The 11821-nt window shown below is 38.1% G+C and overlaps 1 protein-coding gene and 1 long non-coding RNA gene across 2 annotated transcripts; one reads left to right on the top strand and one right to left on the bottom strand.

Moving 5' to 3' along the window:
* Positions 1–1417: 1417 nt before the first annotated feature.
* Positions 1418–4120, bottom strand: LOC110937634 (G-type lectin S-receptor-like serine/threonine-protein kinase SD2-2). The gene has a single exon (XM_022180085.2). The coding sequence runs from the start codon at positions 3978–3980 to the stop codon at positions 1491–1493; it is 2490 nt and encodes an 829-aa protein (XP_022035777.1). The 5' UTR covers positions 3981–4120; the 3' UTR covers positions 1418–1490.
* Positions 4121–10300: 6180 nt separating this feature from the next.
* On the top strand, positions 10301–11486 carry LOC110937635. Its single transcript, XR_002590926.2, has 2 exons — positions 10301–10762; positions 11003–11486. It is a non-coding gene; the product is annotated as an uncharacterized LOC110937635 (long non-coding RNA).
* Positions 11487–11821: the final 335 nt, after the last annotated feature.

Raw genomic sequence — 11821 nt, 5'->3', positions numbered from 1 at the left:
AGATTGAAGATTCAAGTCCAATGTTGAACACGTATAGCCGTAAAACCTAGTTCTAACAATCTAAGGATTAAACTTGTACTGATTAAAAAATAAACAAAAAAGATATATTATCTATAACAAAAAAGATATGTGTGGATAAATGTTGCTTGGTCGAAATTTTGAAATCGAGACGTGATGATTGTAATAAATACACATGTCCAAAGTCTATAACAACAATAAATTTAATGGGCAGTGTCGTTATCCTATCGATTTAATGTTGTGTTGTCTGATCCCAACAACTTGGACTATATATGAAACAACGACACACATGCTAGCATGAACATTCTAGTCCTTTTATCGGACTTATAATTTATTTACTTTTAAACATCATTTTTTAACACATTATAACGTACGGTTTACGGATTTGAACTCACAATCTTTTAGTTATGAAATACGCCATTTATCATCAAAATGGATGGATTTATAACTTATTTATTTAATTTTTAGAGTAAACTGCCATTTTGGTCCCTAAGGTTTGGTTACTTTTGCTACTTTAGTCCAAAACTCAAACCTTTTGCATCTGGGTCCCTGTGGTTTCAGTTTTATTGCCATTTTGGTCCAAAAATGAAATCAGGTCATACTTGCCTTATAAAATCCTGCAATTTTGTCATTTTCCTCAGGGGCAAATCAGGTCATATTTGTCTTATAAAATATGGTATTTATTTATAAAAAAGAAATGATCATTTTGCTCCTGCGGAAAATGACAAAATAACAGGATTTTATAAGACAAATATGACCTGATTTCATTTTTGGACCAAAATGGCAATAAAATTGAAACCATAGGGACCCAGAAGCAAAAAGTTTGAGTTTTGGACTAAAGTGGCAAAATTGACCAAACCACAGGGACCAAAATGGCAGTTTACTCTAATTTTTATTTTAAACGAAACTCTCTAATTTTACAAATTTCCACGACTAAAATTTTCCAATATTAATAAATATACCAAAATCACTCAACCTTAATTTCATTACACCGATTGATCATTGACTTATCCGACTGAATACTTTTGACTTTTTCAAAGTCAAAGTAAAATCACTAGGGTGTGGGATCATGGTTGGGACATGATTTGCCACCTAGGAACATGAATGGAAGGCTACACCACCCCCTTGATTGATCCACCATGGTTTGCATGGATTAAACCATGGCAACCATGGTTCTCCTTTCCATTTTTCAACAAATCATTTCCTTTTTGTTTAGACAAAGATAATAAATAAGGGGCTAATGGTTTGGGTCATGACCATACCCTTAGGGTAGTGGTTTTGGATGGTGGATTAAAGATGAGTTACATGGCACTAACATGGAGGGTCATGGTGGTCATGAGGGTCATGACCACACCCTATAGCCTAAGAGCCTAAAATAACGTTTAAATGCTACCACAAACGAAATAAACATAACATTGGTATTAACTATTAAACTATTAACAGAATTGTTGATTAAAGACTAAAATATCACCTTAAACAGCAGGCTGTGAATCCTTTGATTCATATGACACACCCGTAAGCGTTCCGTTTTGACTATGGCCGCCAACGCCACGAAAAGACTCGCCGGAAACCAACGCTTGAAGCAGCTTAGGTGGCGGCGGAACCTCCACCGCCACCACCCCTTCCAACATCTTCACCACCATCCCCATTGTTGGTCTAGCCACCTCTTCATCTTGTATACACCACACCGCCACCAACCCGACTCTCACCACCTCCTCCATGTTATACTCGCCGCCAAGCCTCTCATCCACAACAGCCGCCACATCCCCCTCTGTTATCCTCCTCGCCGCCCACGGTGGGAAAAACCACTTTTCATTACTCTCACCTCCATTACCACCATCCGGCGGCCCCTCCACGTTCCGCCGACCCCCTAACAGCTCCAACAACGTCATCCCGTAACTATAAACATCCGCTTTCGTGGTTATAGCCACTCCTGATATCCACTCAGGAGCAACATAACCCCATGTTCCTCTCATGGTGGCCAAAACCCGACTAAAATCGCGTCCGATCAACTTTGCGAGACCAAAATCCGACACCTTAGCCGAAAAATCTTGATCGAGTAAAATATTTTCGGGCTTAATATCACAATGTATTATACAGTTCCGACATTCTTCGTGTAAATAAGCAATTCCTCTAGCGGTTCCTACCGCAATCCTAAATCTAGCGTCCCAATCAAGATTTCGCCCACCCGTTTTCAAGTAAACGCTCAACGGACCGTTTGGCATATAATCGTAAACAAGTAGCCTATGTGACTCTTCAGAGCAAAAACCTCTCAATCTAACAAGATTAACATGTTGAATATTACCAATCGTACATACCTCCGCTCGAAACTCCTTTTCGCCACCACCAGGTCGTTCCAGCCGCTTCACTGCCACCATGGTCGAATCCACATTCCCGCTAAACACCGCCCCAAACCCACCATGTCCCAGCTGCTCCGAGAACCCGTTAGTGGCGGCATGAAGCTCTTTGTATGTAAACACCTTCAAATTCGTCACGGGGAACACCGATTCCTCTTCCAGTTTCTTTCTCATGAGCGTTTTCTTCCTTAGAACCACGAAACCAACGATCACCATCAACAAAACCGCAACAAAACAACTAACTATGCTTATTACGACAACTGTTTTTGCCCCAATCTTCTTTCCATTCACCCCTCTAGGAACACGTATACTCAACGAATCCTGAATTATCCCCAAATCCGAACTCGAATTCCCAAGATTCAACACCTGCCCGAAATAATTCTTACACGAATTCGTCTTCGGTTTATACGACAAAGCAACACATGAACAATTACTTAAACACTTCCGTTCACAATCAGTTCTACTACCCGAAGACGATTCAACCTTCTCTTGATCAAACGTAACATCCCCGATATCATTAAACCTATCGTTTTCGCAATTCTTATCGCTATCTCTCACACACCCACCCGAATAATCTCCAGCATCCCACCCGGTTCCATCCAACGCTCGAAATCCATCGAAACATTTGCACGGATTCAACACGGATTTCGCATTACAAAACCCGAAATTCCCACACAACCCATAAACCCTACAAGGATTCTCCGGCTGATTCCAAAACATGTTCCAGTTTTCCGTCTGTGGGGACCACGTGTACTGCTTGATTTGGCCGGATGAATCTATGTTAAACCGTGTGAGCGGTTTTTGCTGACTCGTTATTTCAGTAAACCCAAACGTCGCCGTTTCGGTAAACGGGTTAGTGAAATAAAAACGGTAAATGTACGGTAAAGTCATTTCCGGTACACCGGAGAAAATATTACCGGTCCAGTTACCACTACTCCAGTAAGTTCTACTTTCGTTAAACAAAAGCTCGACCTCACCGTAATCCGGTGGTTTCAACCGCAGCGAATACTTCCCGGGAGCCGGATCATTATCACTTTTCCAGCAAGTCAACGTTTGACCAACGGTCAAATTCATCCCCGGTAAAAACGTGTCTGCCGGAAAGTCAAAGCTCCGCCATACAACCACCCCACCAGAGTCAACCACCACCAAATCCCCATCTTCTAGAAGCTTCACATCCATTTTATTATCTTCATTATTATTATTATTTTCAATATTGATATCAATAATACTCTCCCAAACGACGTCGCATCGTGAATCTTGATTCTCCGTCACCGTGAGCTTAGCACCGTCGATCTGAAACGACGACGTGCTGAGGCTGGTCAACGGGGTTTGACGGTTGGCGACCCAGACGTAGGTGGGTGTGGGGACTGTAGCGTACCAAATCCCTAAATACCATTTCGATTCGTCGTTTGTGTGGAAGAAACCGAGAACAAATGTTTTGTTTTCGCTGAGGATAGTGGAGTTGCCGGAGATTATGGGTTTTGAAGAGGTGGGGTTTGTGCAGGATTTGGATTGGGTTGAGGCTAATAAGTGTAGTGATGTTGAAATTAGAAGGAAGATGATGAATTTGTAAGAAATGGGGTGTGGAGAAGAAGAAGAAGCCATGATTTAAGTGTTAATAACATCTGCATTAATGGAAGCTTAGAGGTCTAAAAATGGCAGAATGAGAATATGAGATGGTCTGTGTTTGTGTGCTGGAGAAAGAGGGAGAGGTGAGGGGTTGTTTGGGGAATGGATGTTTTTAAAAGGTGTGTTGGTAATTAAGCAAAAGGTTTGGTTTTTTTTCCTTTTTCATATTGGTCCCTTAGCTTAAGAGAGTGTTTATTTCTAGAATGAAATTAAAAGTTACAACTCGATATGATTTCCCGAGTATATATTTCTTCTTTTTAAGGGTGTCCGGGGCACCTTTCGGTGACCCCTTAGGTGACTCAAGTCACTGATTAGGTGAGTTAGAGAGAGGGAGTGAAATGGGTGAGTGGCTGCCGAAGAGAGGGGGAGGAGAGAGGGAGAGCTTGACCAATCAAAAGTTTCCTTTTTTTTTCTTTTTTTTAAAAAAAAAACAATTCACCTAAGAGGAGAGTGCCGCCATCAATTTAGGGTGTTAGGGGAGTTGACGTGGCACACGAGGATTGGTTGGGCGTAAGAGAGGGGACTCACCTCTTAGGTGAGCACCCCTTACACCCTAAAGAACCCTTATTACGTATTTCCCTTTTATAAAGAAAGTTTATTAGAGCATTCACATCCAAATAATCAAATTGTGTGTGTGGTGTTTTAAAATATAAAAAGTATAAAAAGTGGTTGTGAGTGGAGGAGAGAGAAAATGTTACTGTTCATCTGTATATTTGGGGGGACACTATTCACCCCCTATAATTTTTTAATATATTTTGAAATTGGTTGTGAGTGAAGGAGAGAGAAAAGGTAATGATAAAGGTATTAAAAAATATTATTTAATTGAAAATGAGAGAGGAAATGTAGTGTTTTTTAGTGTAATTTAGGGTGAAAATATGGTGGATTGGATGTGAATGCTCTTACAATTTTATCCAATCCCTAAATTTAATTACATATTTATAGGGGTGTTCAAAAAACTCGTGGTTCGCAGCTCGCTCGAAGAAAGCTCGGCTCGAAATTGGCTCGGCTGTAAACGAGCCAACTCGGCTCGGCTCGGCTCGTGAGTTCGTGAGCTGGCTCGATAAGGTTTACATCCTTCATTTTTTTGTCCCACGTCGCTTAGAAAACAAAAGCTAAGGAAGTATATCCTATATAAAAGAAGGTAAAGACAATGTACAAAGTGAATTAACTATTTATACTTGCATATTTAGCCATATGGTTAAATTAAATGGCGATTATGGCCCTTAGTCTATAAAGAAATTCATTTTCAATGGCTTTTTAAGTAGTAAATTTTGCAGTTCTTTGTTAGTTCGAGCTAGATCGAGCCGAGCCAAGCTAGCTCGAATTCTAATCGAGTCGAGCTCGAGCCTCAAATCTCAGCTCGATTTAAAATTCAAGCTCGAATCGAGTTCAAGCCGAGCTCGAGCTGGGTCTAGCTTGGCTCGACTCGACTCGTTTACAGTCGTACATATTTATCCCTTTTATTAAAAATACTCTTATAAAATTACTATTTTATCCTTAGGGTATTAAATAACTGATTACATATTTTTCATTCAGAAAAAATATGGTTAAGAAAATAATTACTATTTTACCCACAAGTTTGATGAATTAGCAAACAATAAAACTTGTAATATCTTTTTTTAAGTAATTACATTAGAATTTCATATATATTTATTGCCTTCATGCCCATTTAGTTTTGAATTACGTATAAATCCCCTAAACGTATAACTTGTTCAATACACTTTATGACCACACCCTAGATTTTATAGTTTTAAATATATACTTTGTAATAATTTGTACAACTTAAATGGAAAATGTTTTAATTTATAATTTCAGTTGGGTAAAAATGATTAAAAGTTTTAACCTATAACATCGTTCATGATTTGTTTCTACAATGATCGGCTAAATGTTAATAAAGAGTTTATATAAAAAGCAAATGAATACATATTTTTAATATTATATTTTTTATTTAATTGATTTTATTAGAATGGGAAATATGCAATTAGTCATTAATAAACTCGTGAAGGGTAAAATAGTAATTTTATAGTAGTATTTATAATGAAAGGGATAAATATGTAATATATGGGATTTCGGAAGGTGAAATATGTAATTAAATTTAGGGATTGGAGAAAAATGTAATAAGCTTTCTTTAGTAAGGGGAAATACGTAATAAGACTTCTTTAAAAAGAGGAAATATGTAATTAAATTTAAGGATTGGGGAAATATGTAATAAGGTTTCTTATGAGGGGAAATATGTAAAAATCCTTAATTCATGAGTTGAGTAAATGAAGGTTCAGTGCCACTTATGTTATAGGCTAGTGGTCAAGAGAAATTATCTCTTGTGGAGATACCAATATTTAATCCTTAGGAGGTGTAAGTATTTAATGGGAAAAACTAGCCGACCAAAAAAAAAGGTTCAGTTACATATAAAAAAGGATGAAATTTGAGGGTTAAAGTTATTTCTCAAAGACTTCAAAAAACAAGAAATATATAAAGACACAATGGATCGCACAAGATGACACAATGTCGAGGAAAAAGACACAATAAGTCGCAAAAAAAAAAAAAAAAAAAAAACTCAATGACGCAAATATAGAAAAAACACAATGATAAATGTCAGATATTTTAGTGTAATCGGGATTGACTTGGTGATCAAAGCGAATAATAATACACATCAAGCAAATTAGGAGGGTGTGGGAGTGCACACTTGTTTGAGTTATTATAATTTGAAGTGTACTGATGGGGCCCATATTATACGGGGGGATCCAAGGGAGCAACGCCCCCTTGGCTGGGTCCGGGGGCAGCTCCCCTAAGAACATGGTCTAAGGGGCGGCAGCCCCTCACGGGGTTCAAGGGGTAGAGCCCCTGGCTGGGCATCAGAAAATTTTATGTTCTGTAAAATGCCATATTTTCGAAACATATAAATAGTGGCAGTTTTATTTAAAATTGAGATAACTGCCATTAGGCAGTTAATCATCCCCAACCCCAAAATTTGTAGACAATTATTGATCATTTTTCTTCTAGTTCAGACAAATTCCATACACACATACACTGGTTCAGTATCTCGAAAATCAGAGTTGTATCTGATTAAATTATTCAGGAGAGCCAGCGAAATAATTTGATCTGAGAGTGATTACATGTCTCTTTGGTCATCCGGTTTCTTAAATTCCCCAACAAAGATCAAATTAATTTATGTGAAGATGGCAAGCGGATCGATGAAGGATATGACAAGCAAGTTCGACAAACTGGAGAAGTTTGAAGGGCAGGACTTCCGAAGATGGCAGAAGAATATGCACTTTCTTCTCACAACGCTGAAAGTGGTGTACGTGTTGACTACTCCAATCCTGGAGATACTGGAGGAGGGCAATCTGGAGCAAATCAGGAAGAGGTCAAAGTAGGAGAATGACAATTACATATGCCTTGGCCACATTCTGAATGGTATGTCTGATCCCTTTTGTGATCGTAGAAAGTGCAAAGTTGTTGTGGGACACTTTGGAAGCCAAATACATGGCTGAAGATTCTTCTAGCAAGAAGTTTCTTGTCAGTAATTTTAACAATTACAAAATGGTTGATTCAAGGCCTGTCATGGAACAATACAATGAATTGTTACGAATTCCGGGACGACATGCCCAACATGACATGAAGACGGATGAATCCATCTTGGTTTCAAGTATCATTGACAAGTTACCTCCCTCCTGGAAAGATTTATTTTTTTATGATCTAGGGTTCCCTCTCTTGAAAATAATTTCACAAAAACAACCCACTCAGGGTAAATTCCATCAACATGATAGTACCCATACTTGTATTCAACCCCAGTTACAATAAATGTTCCTTTTGGTCCAACACCGTTTATTAGATCATTGAAAAGGGGCGTGTGGTGCATAATGTTTATATCGTTATACTTCCTCCGTTTGGGTTGGGATTGGGAAGTCCCTTCATCTGAATCTTCAACAATAGCTTTCACGACCATCGCCACTGTATAATATTTCCGCCCCGTCGTCGGATGAGGATAACAAAACAAATCTATCATATGAATCGTTTGAACTTGAAGAATCCATTGTATATATTTTTTTGGAGGTTGGTATTGGTTTTTGAATTTTTTTTATAGTAAAAATGAGTAAGAATTGTTTGATTTATATAGAATGTAAATAAAAGATTTTTTTGTAAATAGCCGTTGGCCAACGGCTATGCCAAACGGCTAGCCCAACGATCATCTCTCACTAGCCAATACTAGCCAACCACCTCCCCCCCCCCCCCCCCCCGGCCCCATGCCAGGCTTTAAAGCCACGCTAGAGGGGCAACGCCGTGACCAACACTGGCACGGTGTGGGTTAGTCAGCGTTGCCTGGCATCCCCCACCCCAACCAACGCCCCACATCCGCTAGTCTTAAACAGACTCCGATTGACCTCATTCAAATGACATTGTAACCGTTTTATCGAACTCTACGATATGAGATTTTAGGTTTTCACTTTTGGTTTTATAGATTTTAGAATTTTTGTTTATTATAATTGTGTCTTTTATTTATCATTGTTTATTTTCTATATTTGCGTTACTGACTTACTGTGTCTTTTTTTCCTTGACATTGTGTTATATTTTTCGGGATTGTGTTATATTTTGCTCAAAATTGTATTATATTTTACGATCTATTATGTTTTTGTACACTTCTTATTTGTAGTTTTGTTGAATAACTTAATCCAAATTAAGAGTTAACAATACAAACTATACGATTACCATTAATCTATTGTCCGCATTCATTCACCGACATGATATCCCTGACAAATTTATTCTTAATTAAATAATATTTTAGCTATAATTGATAATAACAATAAAGAAAAAACTTGTATAAGTGACAGATGACAATGTGCTAGTGCTTTTCATTGACATAATTATTTCTTCAATATGATTGAAACTAGGAAAAAATTGGCATAACGAGCATTACACAATACAAGCTCCCTGTTTAAGGGGAAAATATTATTATTTTATATTATGTGTTGATTTTCTTTTTTTCGTTTGTGTTGTATGAAAAAAAATAAAAAATAAAAAAAATAAAAAATAAAAAATTCTTTACATTTTTTTTATATCTACGCAATAATTTAGTCCATTTCAGAAATATTTTGATTCGGTTTTAGTTTATAGAAATATTGGATTTTAATAATCTCAACTATTCGTTGTTGGCTGTCAACAGTTCCAACTTCAAAAATAACCCACTGGCAACAGTCTCAACTATTAATATATTGGTCTCCAATGGACCCTGACTAACAAAACCCAAACGACGTTAGTCTCCGGTGGCCGGAAAAACGTTTTTGGCCGGAAAACTCTTTTTTTTGTCGAAAAACTCAACATTTTCGTCCCAGACCTCTTTGTAACCTTATTACAGACCTTTAGGAACCTTTTTTCTAGTAAAAGCCCAAATTATTGAAGTCGTCGGAAAACTCTTTTTTTAGCCAGAAAACTTCTTTTGGGCCGGAAAACTTAACATGTTCGTCCTAAACCTCTTTGTAACCTTAGATCGGATCTTTAGAAAACTTTTTCTGGCCAAAAAGGTTTTCCGGAGACTAACGACGTTAGGGTTCTCTTAGTCAGGGTCCATTGGTGGCCAATATGTCAATAGCTGGGACTGCCAGTGATTATTTTTGAAATTGGGACTGTTGACGGTCAACGTCGAATAATTGATATTATTAAAATCCAATATTCCTAGTTTATGTTATTGAGTTAAATTAGTAGTAACGAAGATCTTACATATGCATAATAGAGTAGGTTAAGGTGTACCTGACCTAATAAGGGTGTACGGGCTTCAACTTGCATACTTTCTTGGAAAAGAGTCCACGCCGGACAAAAGCATGGAAGAAGCTCTGGTAAAAGGGAAGGTGATCGAGAAGTACTATCCACAAATAGGGTTGTTCAAATTGCTCGACATTCGATATTCGTTCGATGCTTGTTTGAAAAATGGTCGGAATTTGCTCGTTCGATTCAATTCAGGTCAGTTCGATTTGTAAACGAAACGAGCACGGGCAAAGGTTCACTCAGCTCGGTTGGCTCGATTTATTTGTTAATAATAATAATAATAAGAGTAAACTGCAATTTTACCCCCTGGAGTTTAAGCCAATTGGCACTCTGACCCCCTCCATGGAAATAATTACAATTTTACCCCCCAATGTTGTTGTTATGTCGCAATATTACCCCTTGACGTCAGTCAACGGTAGTTTGACTGTTATAGGTAAGAGTATTTTGGTTATGTTACTCCATATTTATTATTATTATTATTATTATTATTATTATTATATATATATATATATAAAATACCTACACATATATACAGATAGTTCTTTTTCTTCGTTGATCCCTGAAACCCTTTTCTTGCCCAGGTAAGGGTATTTTGGTACCATCTCTCTCTTGTCTCACTCTCATCCACCACAATAATCACCACCGGGCACCACCACTGCCACTGCCATTCACCACCACAACCACCGCAACTGCCGCCGCCACACAACCATCCGGAATGAGACCAAAACGAACCCCATCTCCCTTTCTTCTTCACCTTTCCACCAGATCCGCAACCGATCGTTCTTCTTCTTCGTTGATCCCTGAAACCCTAATTTGAACTTTCAGCCACCGATCGTTCTTCTTCTTCGATGATGATGATCGATGAACGGTTAGGATATGATGATGCTGAAGAATGGAGAAGGTGAATGGAGGTGAATAGTGATGACAGAGGAGGTTCAATGGTCGCCGGAGAGGATGACCGGAGACGGAGAAGGAGCTGTTGGTGACGGAGGGATCTGGTTTGCAATTATTCTGTTTATTGTTAGGGTTTAATTGCTTACCTATAGGGATCTGGAACATAATTCACGCAACCAGTAGAATCAAAGTCCTGATAAACTATAGGGATCTGGTCGCCCTAGCAATATAACAAATCTAAAGCAACCAGTTGAAACATTTTCTTGTTAAATTATCAGCATTTGTACCATTTATGTGTGGGTTTATTCATTTCCTTGACTTTTATTTATATTACTCTGTTGCAGATATATTGTCTTGTATGCGGTTGCTACTTCCGTTTTATTGGATCAATAGAAATTCAAATCGGAAGGAAGTTGTATCTGCAGGGTTTAGGCAGCCCAAAAGATGATAGCTTTAATGAAAAGTTGGAATTATTAATGCTTTAGAAATTGGAATTGCCTCACTCAAAGAAATTCCCATTGCTTGGGGTTATAAATTGCCCCGGTGGATGTAAAGAGGTTTACTACTGTAGGTAATTTGATTATGGTCTTATATTCCCTCTTAGTTAGTTGACCATCATCATTTTTCTATTTCTTTGAAAATCATCAATTGAAGTTGATGAAAATACCCAGGCTTTGTAAAGGCCAAAGATGTAAAGTTATACATTTAGCTCTGGTTAAATGTGTCGAATGATAAAAAATCACCCAAGTGACCTCAAGTTTTTGCAATTATTTGTAGCAAATGTTGTGCACATGATGGTGGTTTATTTTGCATGTATAAAATTATATATTACTTATAACCAGGTGGGTGGTGGAGGCTGATGGTGGTGGAGGTGGAGGTGGGTGGTGGCGGCTGATGGTGGTGGGGGTAAGGTTTGCAAGAACTGTTTAACACCGGGGGCAATATTGCTGAGTACAACAAACCATAGGGGGTAATAAGAAAGGATAATTTAGTCATTTTACACCAGGGGGTAATATTACAGAGTAGAACAAACCATAAGGGGTAATATGAAAGGGCAATATAGTCATTTCACATTCCAGTTAACAGATCTGTTAACTTATTTGACGGCAGGGGGTAATATTGCGACATAACAACAACGTTGGGGGGTAAAATTGCAATTATTT

Source organism: Helianthus annuus, chromosome 4 (assembly GCF_002127325.2).
Source record: "Helianthus annuus cultivar XRQ/B chromosome 4, HanXRQr2.0-SUNRISE, whole genome shotgun sequence".
Classification (NCBI taxonomy): domain Eukaryota; kingdom Viridiplantae; phylum Streptophyta; class Magnoliopsida; order Asterales; family Asteraceae; genus Helianthus; species Helianthus annuus.
This window is presented reverse-complemented; position numbering and strand designations above follow the sequence as displayed.

What these genes read in the sequence shown, in the direction of transcription:
- LOC110937634 (XM_022180085.2), bottom strand. Translation starts at nt 3,980, where the DNA reads ATGGCTTCTTCTTCTTCTCCACACCCCATTTCTTACAAATTCATCATC.